Source organism: Papio anubis, chromosome 3, assembly GCF_008728515.1.
Source record: "Papio anubis isolate 15944 chromosome 3, Panubis1.0, whole genome shotgun sequence".
NCBI classification, from domain to species: domain Eukaryota; kingdom Metazoa; phylum Chordata; class Mammalia; order Primates; family Cercopithecidae; genus Papio; species Papio anubis.
The window spans coordinates 119385145-119402789 of NC_044978.1; the positions used below are offsets into that span (position 1 = coordinate 119385145).

Consider the following 17645-nt stretch of genomic DNA (forward strand, 5'->3'; position numbering starts at 1 on the left):
GGTGATAGAGCAAGACCCTGTCTCAAAAAAAAAAAAAACCTACTAACTAGAATAAACATGATTGTGGGCTACTGGTGCAAGCTTAAACAAATAGACCAATGGGACAGAATAAAATCTTACCTATATAGGAGAACATGTGGCAAAAGGAATATTCAGAACAGTGGAGAAAAAGATGGTATTTTCAATAAATGTTTCTGGGACAACTGATAGCCATAAGGGAAAAGTCATAAGATTTGACTGTGTCAAACACCATTATTAAGATCAAGAACAAGTATTAGATAATTAGGAATGATAAATATAATCAATCCAAAGTAACAAAAGTAAAAGACATAGAGAATTGGTAATACAAATAGTACATATTAAGGTGGTAGATATATATATTCAAAATACATCAGATATTATATTACAAGTAAATGGAATAAATGCTCCAACTAAAAGGCAAATATTGTCAAACAGGAAAAAAGCAAAATGTAACTATACAGTTTTCACAAGAGATACAGCTAAACAAAAATTCAGAAAAATTAGGGGGCCAGGCGTGGTGACTCACGCCTGTAATCTCAGCACTTTGGAAGGCTGAGGCGGGCGGATCACCTGAGGTCAGGAGTTTGAGACCAGCCTGGCCAACATGGTGAAACCCCATCTCAACTAAAAATACAAAAATTAGCCAGGCATGGTGGGGGGTGCCTATAATACCAGCTACTTAGCAGGTTGAGGCAGGAGAATCGCTTGAACCCAGGAGGCAGAGGTTGCAGTAAGCCAAGATCGCGCCACTGCACTCCAGCCTAGGCAACAAGTGTGAAACTCCATCTCAAAAGAAACAAACAAAAAAAAGCATTCAGAAAAATTAGAAGTAAAAATATGGAAAAGATTTACTATGGAAACACTAACAAAAATTAAACTAATGTATGTACTCATTAATTTCAAATAAATTAGATCTTAAAACAAAATACTGGCCAGGTGTGGTGGCTCACACCTATAATCCCAACATTGAAAGGCCAAGGTAGGAGGATTACTTTAGCTCAGGAGTTTGAGACCAGCCTGAGCAATATAGTGAGACCTTACCTCTACTAAAAATAAAAAAATTAGCCAGGCATAGCAGCACACACCTGCAATCCCAGCTACTTGGGAGACAGGTGTAGGATTGCTTGAGCACAGGAGTTCAAGGCTGCAGTGAGCCATGATGATGCTATTGCACTCCAGCCTGGAGGACAGAGTAAGACCCTGTCTCAAAAAAACAAAACGAAACAGCCAGGTATGGTGGCTCATGCCTGTAATCCCAGCACTTTGGGAGGCTGAGGCGGGTAGATCATGAAGTCAGGAGTTCAAGCCCATCCCAGTCAACATGGTGAAACCCTGTCTCTACTAAAATACAAAAAAAAAAAAAAAAAAGAAACTAGGCATAGTGATGCACACCTGTAGTCCCAGCTACTCAGGAGGCTGAGGCAGGGGAATCACTTGAACCTGGGAGGCGGAAGTTGTAATGAACTGAGATAGCACCATTGCACTCCAGCCTGGTAACAGAGTAAGACTCCGTCTCAAAAAAAATAAAAACATCGAAACAAAATATTACTATAATAAAAAGGGTTATTGCATAATGACAAAAGATTTAACTCAACAGCAAGATAAAATAATTCTAAATATAACACACTAATAATACTGTTTCTGTTTTAAAAAATAAACATTAACTGAACTACAATGAAAAGCAGAAAAATCAATAATCACAAAGGAAGATTTTAACATATTCTCAGTGTTGGATAAAACAAGCATATAAGAAAAATAAATAAGAATTTGGAAGATTTGAACAACACAATTTAACATGAACTAATGAACATATATGAAATACTTTTCAAGAACAAGAGGGTTTTTTTAGTTGACTATATTCTGAACCAAAAAGCAAATATCAAGAATCAAAGAAATAAATTCTTATATGGTGTATACTCAGATCATAGGGCAGTTCTGTCACAAATAAATAACCAGGAAATAACCTAGAAAATGTCCATGTTTGGAAATTCAGAAATATACTTTTAAATAACTCAGGGATTAAGAAAAATATAACGGAAATGAGAAACTATTGTTAGCAATCAAAATTTCCAGGATACATACCAAGCTGTTCCCACAGGAAAATGTATATCCCTAAATGCGTATTTGAGGGGAAAAAAGGCTGGAAATTAGAGAAGCATCTATCTCAACAAATTAGGAAAAGGAGCTGCAAAATAAACCCATACAAATAAGTAGAAGAAATGAAATAATAAAGAACAAAAATTAATGATATTCCTACTAACAAGTCATCAAATCTGGGGGTGGTCTTTGGGACTGCTAACACAGACCATAGATAGATGATTGATAAATACACAGAAAGACACAGACAGAAGGAATAAGCACTTTTAAAATCAGGTTTACATTCACCAGATAAATGAATTTGCATATCTAATCATTGTATTTCTTCTTATTGCCAAAAAAGGAACTTCTACTCATATTTTTTCGATTCAATATATGCATTTACTCACCTTTAGTAACTTGATTTCTCGCATTGCAATCTTTTTAACCATTTTGTCATCGTCACTTTCTAAGAACTTCTTTATGGCCACAATTCTTCCAGTATCTTTATTCCTACACTTCATCACCATTCCATAACTCCCTTCTCCAACCAATCCCAGGTTTTCATATTTTTCCATTTTAACTTAAAGTCAGTAGACACTTTTTGCTGTGAAAACCAAAACACAGAATTAACAACATTGAGTATGTTAATTTCCTCCACCTTCCCAGCAAATTAATTCTTCCCTGCTTGTCTTCCATATTACATGGCTGTCCTGTATTAATTCACAATTTCCTAGTGTTTCTATATGTAAACTACGTTTTCAAAATGGTCACACACATTAATCTATGTTTTCAAAATGGTCACACACATTTCATAATAGACAAGGCAAATGGAATTGAAGCCATTAACTTTAAATTACTAAATGTCATGTTAATGAAATTCCATATATTTTTAATTATAATAAAGCAATACTTGAGCTATCATACATAACAATTACAACTCACTTTAAAAAGCACAATTCCAGCCTGGGCAACATAGCAAGATTCTCTCTCTACAAAAAACATTTTTAAATTAGCTGGGTGTGGTGGTATATGCCTGTGGTCCCAGTTACTTGGGAGGCTTGAGCCCAGGAGGTTGAGGCTGCAGTGAACTGTGATGGCACTGCACACCAGCCTGAGCAATGGAGAGAGAATCTGTCTCAAAAACAAAACAAAACAAAACAAATAAACAAAATGCACAGGCCAGGTGCAGTGGCTCACGCCTGTAATCCCAGCACTTTAGAAGGCCGAGGCGGGCAGATCACCTGAGGTCAGGAGTTCGAGACCAGCCTGGCCAACATGGTGAACCCCTGTCTCTACTAAAATACAAAAATTAGCCAGGCATGGTACTGCACGCCTATAATCCCAGCTACTTGGGAGGCTGAGGCAGGAGAATCCCTTGAACCCAGGAGGCAGAGGTTGCAGTGAGGCAAGATCACACTACTGCACTCCAGCCTGGGCGACAGAGTGAGACTCTGTCTCAAAAAAAAAACAGCACAATTCCTTTTCACTCAAAGATGCATAACTGAATTGGTGGGGGTTTTGTTTGTTTGTTTGTTTTTGAGACGGAGTCCTGCTCTGTTGCCCAGGCTGGAGTGCAGTGGTGCAATTTAGGCTCACTGCAACCTCCACCTCCTGGGTTCAAGTAATTCTCCTGCCTCAGCCTCTGAGTAGCAGGGATTACAGGCGTGAGCCCCTACACCCGGTTAAGTTTTGTATTTTCATAGAGACCGGGTTTTGCCATGTTGCCCAGGCTGGTCTCGAACTCCTGACCTCAAGCGATCCACCCACCTTGGCCTCCCAAAGTGCTGGGATTACAGGCGTGAGCCACAGAGCCCAGCCTGAATTTTGTTTTAATGAAGATCAACTTTTTTGTTACACTGGATTTAGATCCATGTTGGAAATACTTACGCACCTTCCACTTAATTGGAAAAAAAATACTTGATCACATAACAAATTAACGCAGAGCATCTTTCATAAAATATTTTTCTTTTCTTTTCTTTTTTTTTTTGAAATAGAGTCTCGTGCACTGGCGTGATCTCGGTTTACTGCAACCTCTGCCTCCCGGGTTCAACCGATTCCCTGCTTCTGCCTCCCCAGTAGCTGGGATTACAGGCCCCGCTACCACACTCAGCTAATTTTTGTACTTTTAGTAGAGACGGGATTTCGCCATGTTGCTGTTACTACATTGAACTTAGAAAATAAGAGTAATGACATCGGTATATAAGCAGATTTTTAAAATTAAATTAAATTAAATAGTAGTAGTACCAAATACCGTGAAAGTATTTCAAAAATCCTGTTAATGATTACTCACTAATCATTAACTTCATAATTTGATAGTTGAATAATCAATTACTTCATAATTTGAATTTGTGTTCGAATTTTTTTTTTTTTTTTTTTTTTTAAATGTAGTCTTGCTCTGTCGCCCAGGCTGGAGTGCAGCGGCGGGATCTCCCCTCACTGCAACCTCCGACCCCCAGGTTCACGTCATTCTCCTGCCTCAGCCTCCCCAGGCTGGGACCACAGGCGCCCGCCACCACGCCCGGCTAATTTTTTGTATTCTTTTAGTAGAGACGGGGTTTCACTGTGTTAGCCAGGATGGTCTCGATCTCCTGACCTCGTGATCCGCCCACCTCGGCCTCCCAAAGTGCTGGGATTACAGGTGTGAGCCACCGCGCCCGGCCTTGAAATGTTTTACTCATATTATATGACATTTTCTGAATAAAGGCCAATTCTAAGAGAATCTTTCTTGTTTTACTAATGATTGATGAAGGTCCAGCAATCATTAGACAAAATGTTGGTAGAGAAAAAAATTATTTCAATCCAAATACAGATAGATTTTAACTTATAAGGTTTCATTGCCATGGTATATATAAGCTATTAAACTATAACTCCAGTAAGAATAAAAAATGCTGCTCTGAATCCCAATGTGGTTCCAAAAGTTTCAGGAGAAAAAAACAGTCTTTTAATAATTATATATCTAATGACATTCACAGTTGATTTTTTTTCACCTGACAATATAAAAATGTTCATTTATTAAATTTTGGAAAGAGAAAAAATTCTTGCCTAATGTATTAATTGTATACTTACGGCAATCTAAAATTAATTTACTCAGATTGTGAACTGTTTTTCCTGTTTCTCTATTGGAACAGGGATGTAAAGACAAAACAAATATTCTCTTTGTTCTAGCAAACTATGCTAATCCAATGTATACAATACGTTTTCCACACCTGACATATAATAGTTTGAGATTTTATAATATACATATTTTTAATGTAGATATAAGTGGAGAACCAGAAGATTGATCTTGAGGGGTAGGAAATGAAAACGATACCAAAGAACATCAACTTAAATTATTTTAATACCGGTTTTCAGAGTAGATTCTACTACAAACCTTTTACCGAGCAGTGTCCCAGACACTAACTTTCCAGGCATTTGACAATTTACCTTCCATCTCACTTCCATTAACTTTTTTTTTTTTTTTTTTTTTTTTGAGACGGAGTCTCGCTCTGTCGCCCAGGCTGGAGTGCAGTGGCACAGTCTTGGCTCACTGCAACCTCTGCCCCTCCAGGTTTAAGCATTTCTCTGTCTCAGCCTCCGGAGTAGCTGGGATTACAGGCGCGTGCCACCATGCCCGGCTAATTTTTTTTGTATTTTTAGTAGAGACGGGGTTTCACCATCTTGGCCAGGCTGGTCTTGAACTCCTGACCTCGTGATCCACCCGCCTCGGCCTCCCAAAGTGCTGGGATTACAGGCGTGAGCCACCGCGCCCGGCCTTCCATTAACTATTTTTTAATAAAATATTTGTATTTGAAAAAAATTCTCCATATAATTCTATCCCTTCTTAATTTTTGTTCTCTTCCATTAAGAGAATATGTTTTATTAAGGACTAGGCTTTAGGTTTATCATATCAGTGACAAAAATAGCTTGAATCTATAACCTAGATCATTTTAAAACATTTTGTAAATGGTGTCCTAAATATTTGAAGCATAAAGTGAAAAAAAAAACGACTTTAAGCATGCCTGAGGTGTTCTGAAGCATATCACAAGCTAACATTAATGCAAGTTGACTGCTTCAAGTTTATTCTGCCAACCAATTGCACATCTGGACACATCACATTGAACACACCTGCTTTTTCAAGTGGCACTGTCCACAAATACTTTAAAAGTATCACAGCCTACAAAGCCTCTTGTTTCCTGAAACGGTTACTCATAAACTATAACTTCTCATGCCTTCTACTCTTGAATGGAAAGGCAATACAAACGAAGAAGAAACCTGGCCAATGGGCAAAGAAAGCTGGATGGTTCTAATACCAACAATTTAGATAAAATATTTGGAGAATGCTAATTTTTTATTTCGTTTAAGACAGATTGAAAGGCGGGAGCGAAGTCTTACGCCTGTAATCCCAGCACTTTGGGAGGCCGAGGTGAGCGGATCACCTGAGGTCGGGAGTTCGAGACCAGCCTCACCAACATGGAGAAACCCTGTCTCTACTAAAAATACAAAATTAGCCAGGCGTGGTGGTGATGCCTGTAATCCCAGCTACTTGGGAGGCTGAGGCAGGAGAATCGCTTGAATCCGGAAGGCAGAGGTTGCGGTGAGCCGAGACTAAGCCATTGCACTCCAGCCTGGGCAACAAGAGCGAAACTCCGTTTCAAAAAAAAAAAAAGAAAAAAAAAAGAAAAAGAAAAGACAGATTGAAATCTTTTATAGGTCAAAGAACGAGATAATAGAAGCTTTAAAAAGTACTTATACTTACCGTTTCTTCAATCCGTTCGCATAGAAAGACCCAAAGGTTTTCAACTTGGAAACAAATTTGAGGTGAAATGCATATCGCTCGCAGGTCCAAAAGATGCTGCCTAGCAAACTAGCAATTCCAGCGCTGTTGTGATTTCTTCTGTGGACGCAGTCACGAGTCCAGGGCGAAGCAGGCAGGGAGGCAGGTGGGCCTCCGTCCGCCGCAAGCTCACACTTAGGAGGACCTCGGGCCGCATGCTGTCGTCGTCAAGGCAACGACCTCACTCTGTCCCCAACCATAGGCACAAAGTCTTGGGAGAGAGATACAGCACAGGTCAGAATGCGTTCACGGCAGGCATCAACGCCTGTGAAGGCCAAGGGCTAGAGAGCAATTAGCTGGGTGAGAGGCAGCACCTCCCAGCTCGTAAGGCGCCCAGTACCTGGAGTCTGGGAACCTGCACCGCTCCAACTACCCCTGGGCGAAGGCGTTGGCCGCGGAGCTGGAAGGGGGCGGTTCCTCACCGCCCCGAGTGCCCCAGGCCTCCCTTGTTCTGATTGGCCGAGCCGTGTCGTCACGAGCCATGATTGGTTCAGGGCCAACCACCCCGCCCCTTCACCTAGGGCTCGGCCCAGGTTCTGCTCCCTGACACGCAGAGGCCCTGCGTCCCCACACGTCTTGGTTCTCGTCAGGAGGCGCCTTTCTGCCTTCGCCAGGGGAAGGAGGCGATTGTGATGCCCACGCGAAGGGTAAAGGTGGCGGTTATGTAGGGCTGCGAAGACTATGCAAAATGCGATACGGTTTCCCTCACAGCCACGCCGCTCAGGCCCCCTGAGTCGCGAAGGCGCGGCCTGACCGCGATTCCAAGCTTCCTTTCCGTTCTGGGCGGTGGGGCCAGTGTGAGCCAGGTAGGAGATGACGGTGATAGTCTAGGAGGTGATGATTAGTAGGCGAGGCAAGTGGAAGAAGGTAGGTGATGACAGACCTGATGTTAGGAGGGACCTTGGGGAGGCCAGTCTGGCCATTGAAAGTGAGGGAAAACACTTTGAGATGGAGGAAGGAGAAGAGAGGGAATGAGTGGAATGGGAAAGTGCTGGGATGGCTGGGGATCTGGAGGACACGCACAACACCCGCGTATGGCAGCCAAATGGGGTGGAGTTAGGGCTTGCGATAAAACTTGCCTTAAATGCAAAAATGCAGCTCAATCCATGACTGAGCAAGACTGGTAGGTCAGAATCATGCACAGGCTTAAATCACACAGGAACAGAGCTTTCCCCATTTTCAGGGGATCTGAGGCAGCGAGGAGGCCATAAGGCCAGTAATATTTTACTTTCAATCATGATAACTAAACGTTTCGTGATCATTTTGGTCTCTAAACTACTTTGATTTAGGGAATAGAGTGTTCTGGATAGCAGACAAATGTCTACCATATACCCTAGTCAATATTAAGGTATTAATAATTAATGTTAAGGTATTGATTCTTTCTTGTACATTAAGAAATAGACATTCTTTTTATAGTCTTTTGTGAGTTTGGTTAGTTTGCATTAATCTCCCAGTGGTTAATTACCTTGGTCAAACTGCTTCAAATCTAGTTCCTGAACCTTAATAATTGAGAACCAGACCTGAGGTCTAGTTATGTCTTTGAATAGAATTATTTGGTCAATTCAAGATGTGAGTCTTAATGTAGCAATTAGCTCTATCCTTATCTGTGACCAAGTTGTGAGAAACCTTGTCCCATTTTGGTACCTCTATAGGCTATAAGAGACTCTGATGAACTTCTTTTGTATGGGGGTAGATTCAATTTTGTTGGGCCTGAGGCTCAAAAACAAGAGCGCAAAACGATTTTACTTTTGCAATTTTATAATCATATGCAACCATATAACCTTTTAAGGCCCCTTCATGCAAGAGGCCTAGAAGCTTAAACGGTCCATTCATACCTCACAGGGAACCAAAGGATAAAGACTGAAAATACTGGATTTGGTGAACAAGTGATGCTTTAGAAAACTATTTCAGCCAGATGCCGTGGCTCATGCCTGTAATCCCAGCACTTTGGGAGGCCGAGGTGGGCAGATCACCTGAGGTCAGGAGTTCAAGACCAGCCAGGCCAACATGGTGAAACCCCGTCTCTACTAAAACTACAAAAATTAGCTGGGCATGGTTGTGGGCGCCTGTAATCTCAGCTACTTGGGAGGCTGAGGTAGAATTGCTTGATTCCCCGAGAGGCTGAGGTTGCAGTGAACCAAGTGTACCACTGCACACCAGCCTGGGTGACACAGTGAGACTCTGTCTCAAAAAAATAAAAATAAATAAAAAGAAAACAATTTCAATAACAACTGAGTTTGAAAGCCAGTTGTAGAGGACAGAGGGTATTAAAGACTTACACATTCTGGCCATCTACAGGATTGTTATAGAGAAGGTATTATGTAGAAACAGGATTGTGTTACTATTTTTTCTTTCTTTCTTTCTTTTTCTGAGGCAGAGTCTTGCTCTGTTGCCCAGGCTGGAGTGCAGCAGCACAATCTCGGCTCACTGCAACCTCCGCTTCCCAGGTTTAAGCCATTCTTCTGTCTCAGCCTCCCAGGTAACTGGGATTACAGGCGCCCACCACTATGCTCAGCTAACTTTTTTCTATTTTTAGTAGAGATGGGGTTTCGCCATGTTGACCCGACTGGTCTTGAAATCCTGACCTCAGTTGATCCACCCGCCTCAGCCTCCCAAAGTGCTGGGATTACAGGCGTGACCCATCGCACCCAACCTATTTTTTCATTTTGAAGCGGGAAATATTTATAGGGAAAAAGAGTAGAGAGAGACCTTAAAGAGGCAAGAAAAGGAATAATTAATGAAAAACCAAGGAGAGGTACTGAAGAGTAGGTAATACTGTATGAGAAGGGGTTAGGCTTGAAGAGGTTTAGAGAAAATGGAAAAAACTGAGAAAAGTGTAGCGCATACACTGCGGGCCCAGGTCATCTCAGTAAAATAACTTTATTTTTGGATAAAAAGGTAATGGTGAGATAGAGGATTAAGGATTTGAGAGCAGAAATACGCTAGAATAGTTACGAAGTCATTTTGATATAAAAGGAACACAAAATAGTAAAAATGTGCTCACTTGAGCCTGAACACCATGAATTTACAGTGAACCAACTGACACTGGTGCCCAGAATTGGGCAACCCCAAAGGAAAGAATGGAGAAAACAGATGGTATATAAGCCATCTCTTTTAGAGAACTGATAATGCAACAAGATTAAACAAAGGAGTTAAGGAATTTCAGAACAAGGATCACTGAGAAAAAAAAGTGAATCAAAGATGCTGGAGAAAATACCACTAAAATTGCTTGCCATGGGCTCCTGCTAGATAGGAAGATAAATTTTGACAGCAGTTAGCTAATAAACTGAAAACAAGCCAGGCACGGTGGCTCACACCTGTAATCCTAGCACTTTGGGAGGCCAAGGCGGGTGGACCACAAGGTCAGGAGTTTGAGACCATTATGGCTAACATGGTGAAACCCCATCTCTACTAAAAATACAAAAAAATTAGCTAGGCGTGGTGGCAGACGCCTGTAGTCCCAGCTACTTGGGAGGCTGAGACAGGAGAATGGTGTGAACCCGGGAGGCGGAGCTTGCAGTGAGCCGAGATCGTGCCACTGCACTCCAGCCTGGGCGACAGGGCAAGACTCTGTCTCAAAAATAAATAAATAAATAAATAAACAAACAAACAAACAAACAAACTGAAAACAGAGGCACCAAGGGTCTGGAAGTCATCATAGGCATGAAGAGTAAGTTTAAGAATAAGTTTAAAGGCACAATATAGGAGGAAAAAGTTATCAGAGAAAGCAGTTTGTGTATTCCAGTTGTTGGAATTGGCACAGGATGATCAGTTCTAAAGGGTGGAGTATTTGGCTGGTTCTTGGGTAGCTGAAGTTGAGTGGAAAATGTCATTGAGTTCAAAGAAACTTGAGGTTACAGTGTGAAAAGTTCATTAACATGAACTACCCAAGTAGGACTATAGTGGAAGAGGCTGAGAAAGACATGATTCACTGAAGAAAGTGAAAATGTTCCAAAAATCTAAAGAAAACAGTATGGGAGTGCATGAGGTGGATGTCAAGAGAGGACAGCTCGAGAGATGGCAATAGCAGTGAAATAAATGTGAAATAGATTAAGGACCATATGACCCAGCAATTCCACTTCCAGGTATTATAAGAGAAATAAAAACATGTTCACGTAAAAACTTACACACAAATGCTCACAACAGCATTATTAATAGCCAAAAAATATATATATATAGAAAAAACCCAAATGTCCATCAGCTGAGGAATAAAATGTGGTGTATTCAACTTAATGGAATATTACTCAACCATAAAAGGAAGTGCTGATACATGATGGATGAATCTTGAAAACACTATGCCAAGGGAAAGAAGCCAGACACAAAAAGGCACATATTATACAAAGTGTCCAGCCTAGGCAAATCCATAGAAACAGAAAGTACATCAGTGGTTACCAGGGGCTGTGGTTAGATGGGAATGGAAAGTGACTACAGATAGGTATGAGGTTTCTTTTTGGGGTGATGAAAATGTTCTGGAATTAGGTAGTGGTGATGGTTGTATAACCTTGTGAATATACTAAAAACCACTGAATTGTACACTGAAAAAGGTGAATTTTATGTAATTTGTATCTCAACTTAAAAATAATAGACTAGAGGGGGATTAGAAATTATAGCCTGCCCAGAAATATTTTCCAATGAATTTATATATTTTAGTTTAGAGTAGACCCATTCTTCCTCACATTAGCAATCATCTCTTAAATTGCTGTCCACAACAATCATTTTCTACATATCTTGACATCCAAAAAACAATGTGCTTGGGCCATTTTCTTGCCCATCCCCCACTAGTCACCCCAAAAAGTCACTCACTTAAGCTCCATGAGATCCTGACTGATGAGGTTTTGGCATCACCTCAGTTGAGTCACCAAATGAAAGGGCCGTAAAATCTTTAGACTACAAAAGGTTCTTCATTATCAGTATATTATAGAACATGCAACAATGAATACATTTCCCCATTCTATTAAGAAAATGGACTGACTCATTTTGAAGTTTTAAGTTTTTTTGATGAGAGGACATTTGCTAAACCTAGTAGTTTAATGACTTGATTACTACATTAAAAGATTATGAAGACAACTAGATTTGAAAACCTAAAGTATAAGGTGCCACTTATTTTGCCAAGTTCAACATATACCACACCTTGCTGTATCAGCCACCAGCATCTATACCATAGTGGTTGTGAACATAGGAATCCATTCCTCAAATATTAAAAATAGTATATATTCTTTCCTACTTAGTTAACCATGGTAATAAATAAAATAGTATACCTTCTGGTTGTTTGCACTAGTAACATGCCTCTTATTACCCTCCCTTACTTTTCATTTCCTTCTAGCCTCACCCCATTCCTCTGTTCATCCTCCTCATAGCAAAACTCCAGAAAAAGTTGGTGTTCATTAGTTCAATTTCTGAAAATCCAGTCCTCTCTTGGGCTTCATCCTTATTACTTCGTTGAAATAGTTCTTACCAAAGTCACTATGGCCTACATACTGCCAAAGACATCTGTAGTGGAGCTTACTAGCTACTCACAATAAGCTGATTTCTCTTTTACCTGTATGCATGGCTTTTTTTTTGCAACCACCATGAAGTTGGGAATGGCTATGTGATTGAATTCAAGCCAATGGAATATGAGATGTGTACATTCCCATTCCTGGCCCATAAAAATCTAGCACTCATGATCCTCCATGCTCTTTTTCCCTTTCAGTTAGCTATAGTAGAGATTATTCCGTAATCTTGGAGCCACCTATTGAAGTTGCTAGAGCCTTCATTCACCTGTTTTTCTAAATAGCTACATGGGAGGAGGGCCAGACCACTGGCCTTTTCACTGCCACTCTAATACTTTTTAGAGGAAGCAGGGAAAAAAACTATTTTATCTAAGCCATTAGACATTTTGGGATCTATTTATTATAGCAGTTAGCCTACTCTAATTCACTTGCTATTTTATTTGAACTTTCAGCAGCATTTGACACAACTGTCTATCCTTTTCTTCTGATAAACTCTTGAAACTTGGCTTCCCATGACACCAACACTTATCATATTTTGTCTCATTGTTTTATTTGTATGCTCCTCTCCTGTACTATAATCCTAAGTTTTGGAAGTATCTGAGGTCTCATTCATCAGCCTCATCTCTTCTATACATACTCTTCTTAAGTGATCTCATCTAATCCAAAGGCTGTAAAGATCTATTTGCACCACTCACAGCACAGACTTCTCAGAACTCCAGAATCACACATTTAATTGCCTGACATTTCTTCTTGGATATCCAATTGGCATGTGAAACTTAACATGGCTAAAACAGAACTGTTGATTTCCCCTCCACAATCCACTTCTCCTCTTTCCCTATGTGAGTACCATAGCCTTCCATCCAAGGTGCCCCCAAATCCTATGAGTCAACCTCGAGTCTTCCCTCCCTCACATTCAAAATCCAATCCCTAAGCAACTTTATAGGTTCTACCTCAAAAACATATCTCATTAACTGACCACTAACCACCATCTCCGCTGCTACAACCCTTATCCAAGCTACCATCACCTGTCACCTGACAGCTCTTCCTAATTCAGATCACATCAATATTCAGATCCCTACAATCCCGAGTAAAATTCAAAATACAAGACCACCCTCAATTTAGCTCTTCCTACCTCTTAATATCTACCTATTAATATCATCTGCATTATCACTAGAGCCATAATGGCCTTCTTATTGCCCTTTAAGATACCAAACTCCTTCCAAAAACAGGGCCTCCAAATTTTCACTTGGAACACTTTACCCCTGGATTTACTCAAGGCCGTCTTCTCTTCAAATCTTAGGTATACCTCTTTTCATTACCATTCTGGGTAGAACAGCCCCATCTCCGGTCACTATTCTCCTGTACTAGTTCTACCCCAATTAGCCATGTGGTCTTGAACAAATAGCTAACCCTTTGTGCCTGAGTTAACCCTTCTGTAAATCGTACTACTCTCATAGGATTACCATTAGGATTAAATAGGTTGTATTCTGCTCAGGACAAATCAGAACTGAAATTGACATGCTTGCTGCCTCTCTCCCTCAAAATACAAATTTCCTAAAGGTAGGTTGCATCTGCTGTACTGCCAGCCAGCATCTAGGCAAGTTTCCGGCACATATTCAGTGCCGGTATTCATTAATGGATATACAAGTTCTTCTCACATCTTTCACATATATGTGTTACTTTATTATTTGTGCCTGCCTTGAAACACCACTCTAAGTCATTCCAAATCACCTTCCAATGAAATGTCTCACATCTGCTTTCTATTCCAAAAAGCTCGTCACTGTGTCAGGCAGTTTTTTTGTTTGTTTTTAACTTCTCCAAGCTTTAGTTCGCCTCTTAAAAAACTCTTTTAAAGAGGATTATCAGAATAAAAGGTATAATGTATATAAAATGACAGGTCATCAAAAAATATTCCCTTTTTCATAGACACAGTATTCAACATCTATTAACTTCTGTTCCAAGTCCCCACTCTGCCTTATTACTTAATGCTGTGCTTCCTCAATATAATTCCTGATTAAGGGATCCTTAATTTTAGGCCTGCTAGTGGTAGAGACTGAGTTTACAATTTTCTAAAATAAAGCCAGGATAAAAATGCATTCCATTCAAAGTTTACATTCCTGGTGTTTAAAACCCCTTTTCTAAAATTTAATGACTCATTCTGAAGTTGATTTTATAGCCGTTTATTTTTGAGACAGGATTTCACTGTTTTCCGGACTGGAGTGCAAGTGGTGTGAACATGGCTCACTGCAGCCTTGACCTCCTGGGCTCAAGCGATCCTCCCACATCAGCCCCTTAGTAGCTGAGACTACAGGCATGTGCTAACATGCTTGGTTAATTTATTTTTTGTGGAGACCAGGTCTTGCCATGTTTCCCAGGCTGGTCTTGAATTCCTGTGCTCAAGTGATCTTCCTGCTTCAGCCTCCCAATGTGCTAAGATTACAGGTGTGAGCCGCCACACCCAGCCTGTGTCACCCTTTAAAGCAGATCGACACTTTGATAATTCATCATTCAAACTGTCTCATACTATAGTATCCTAAGCCTCCATATCTTTGGCTGTAAACAAGTAGACTTAGCTTGCTTAAATCAGATGCTATTTCTCCCTCAGATGTAATAGTCCTAGACTATAACAGCTTACCAGTTCTGCTTCCATTCTTGTGATTTTACCACCTATTTTCAGTACAGCATATTTTATCACTCTGATGCTTTCTTCTTTAATGGCTTCCTAAGGCAATTAGAAAAAAAATCCAAATAAACTCCTTACCCTGGCTTACGAGCTTGAGAGAATTCTGTCTTCTACCTCACCTCTTACCACTTTGCCACTCCTTGACTCACTCCATCCAACCTCTTCCAGTTACCCTCCAAGCTATTCCAGTTTTACAGACTGCATTAGCTAGTCCTTTTGGTGGTGTGTCCCTGCATTAAATGTCAACTCTAGAATGGGTGACTGGGGAACACCTGCCTCAAGTTGCCACTGAGAGGCTTTGTATTATCTTAATGTTCTACATCACATTTACAACTGCTTCTCCATTATCAAGTAACTACTCTCTGGGAGACCAATGGCCTATTCATTCATGTATCCTTAACATCAATAATAGGTCCTAGTGCACTGAGGTGCTTAATAAACATTGTTCAGGCTGGGCACGGTGGCTCACGCCTGTAATCCCAACACTTTGAGAGGCTGAGGTGGGCCGATCACCTGAGGTCGGGAGTTTGAGACCAGGCTGACCAACATGGAGAAACCCCGTCTCCACTAAAAATACAAAATTAGCCGGGCGTGGTGGTGCATGCCTGTAATCCCAGCTACTCAGGAGGCTGAGGCAGGAGAATCACTTGAATCCAGGAGGTGGAGGGTGCAGTGAGCCGAGACCGCGCCATTGCACTCCAGCCTGGGCAACAAAGAGCGAAACTCCGTCTCAAAAAAATAAATAAAAAGTAAAGAGTAAACACTATTCAATGGTTGGTCTTCACTAAAACAATGAACTATATAAAACAGAAATATCTGAAGAAAAAAATACATACGCCAAGTCATTCATAGGAACCATGTATGGGCTGCATGAGAGCTCATTATTTTGGATCATCTGTATTTTCCATACTGTGCACAGCATGTATTTGTTTTTAATTGTGGTAAAATACACATATTTCATGTATTATTTTCAAAATAAAAAGGGCATAAGTCAAGGGAGCCAAACACAATGTACGAAGTAAGAAACACTCCTAGCTAGACTGATCTTTTCAAGTCTTACATCAAAATCCCATAAAGCATTTCTCTAGCACTCCTGTCCCTCCTTTAAAGATTTTTTTCCCCCTCTTGTGTTCCTATCCTTCACATTTTATTTCTCCAATTATTCAAGTGAGGAACTTGAGATTCTTTGATACTACCCTTTTTCTCACCAAGACCTGGGCATGTTACCTTCAAATATTCCAAATGCATCAACTTTAGATTTCTAGCACTGCCACTCTAGTCTAAGCTATAATAGCTCTTGACTGAAATATTGCAAAATCCCTTTACCTGGTTTACTCCAATACATCACTATCGAACTCCTTCAATTTGTTTACTCTGTAGCAAGAGACATTTCAAAATAGAAATCCTGTCACTAATTACCTTCCCCCTGCACCTACCTATCTGCCAAAAATCACCAACTTCCCCATTGCAGTTGATAGGGATAAAGACCAACCTCTGTTAGGCCAACTAGACTCTTTACTGTCTGACTCCTAGCTATTCTTCTAAATAGGCACCTACTCAATTTCCCCATAGGGCTTCTTCAGGGGCCTTTTTAACTTGAGTGGGAATCTTATTTAATCATTTCTTTTTTCTTTTTTTTCCTTTTTTGAGATGGAGTGTCACTCTTGTTGCCCAGGCTGGAGTGCAACGGCGCAATCTCGGCTCACTGCAACCTCCGCCTTCCAGGTTCAAGCAATTCTTCTGCCTCAGCCTCCCAAGTAGCTGGGATTACAGGCATGCGCCACCATGCCTGGTTAATTTTTTGTATTCTTAGTAGAGACAGGGTTTCACGATGTTGGTCAGGATGGTCTTAAACTCCTGACCTCAGGTGATCTGCCCACCTCGGCCTCCCGGAGTGCTGGGATTACAGGAGTGAGCCACCGCACCTGGCCTAATCATTTCTTAGTAGTACCTAGAACAGTGCTTGGTATTTTGAAGTTCAATGGCTAATGAATGAACTGAGCCAGTGGAAGTTAGAATAACATGAACAAGTCTTGTGGCAGGGAAAATGGACAATAAAGGAGGAGAGAGACAAAGCATTGAATGGAAAAGATGAGACTTCAAACATTTCTAGGCTGATTAAATCAGAAAAAGAGATGTTCATCATCACAGAGCCAGGTATTCACAGGTTAAGTTGCATAGGGAAAAAAAAATACATTGTTTTGGACTTACCAATTTTGAATTATCAAAAGGGAACTAGCCAAAAGGATATTTAAAAAGACATGTTTAGAATGCAGGGTAGGTAGACAGCAGAAATGCAATTGAGTCAATAACAGCTAACACTGGCCAGGGGCGGTGGCTCACGCCTATAATCCCAGCACTTTGGGAGGCCGAGGTGGGTGGATCACCTGAGGTCAGGAGTTCAAGACCAGCCTGGCGAACATGGTGAAACCCTGTCTCTACTAAAAATACAAAAATTAGCAGGGCGTGGTGGCAGGCACCTGTAATCTCAGCCACTTGGGAGGCTGTGGCAGGAGAATTGCTGGAATCTGGGAGGCAGAGGTTGCAGTGAGCCGAG

The 17645-nt window shown here is 40.8% G+C and overlaps 1 protein-coding gene across 1 annotated transcript in view; it reads right to left on the minus strand.

The window, feature by feature from the left end:
• Nucleotides 1-7533, minus strand: part of CDKL2 (cyclin dependent kinase like 2) — a 52504-nt gene extending 44971 nt beyond the window's left edge. Inside the window, exons 1-2 of the mRNA XM_031664507.1 lie at nucleotides 6836-7533; nucleotides 2508-2704 (exon numbers count right to left, since the gene is read on the minus strand). Coding sequence (XP_031520367.1) covers nucleotides 2508-2675 — 168 coding nt within the window. The 5' untranslated portion in view covers nucleotides 2676-2704; nucleotides 6836-7533. The remainder of the gene's footprint in view (nucleotides 1-2507; nucleotides 2705-6835) is intronic.
• Between the last annotated feature and the right edge of the window lie 10112 nt (nucleotides 7534-17645).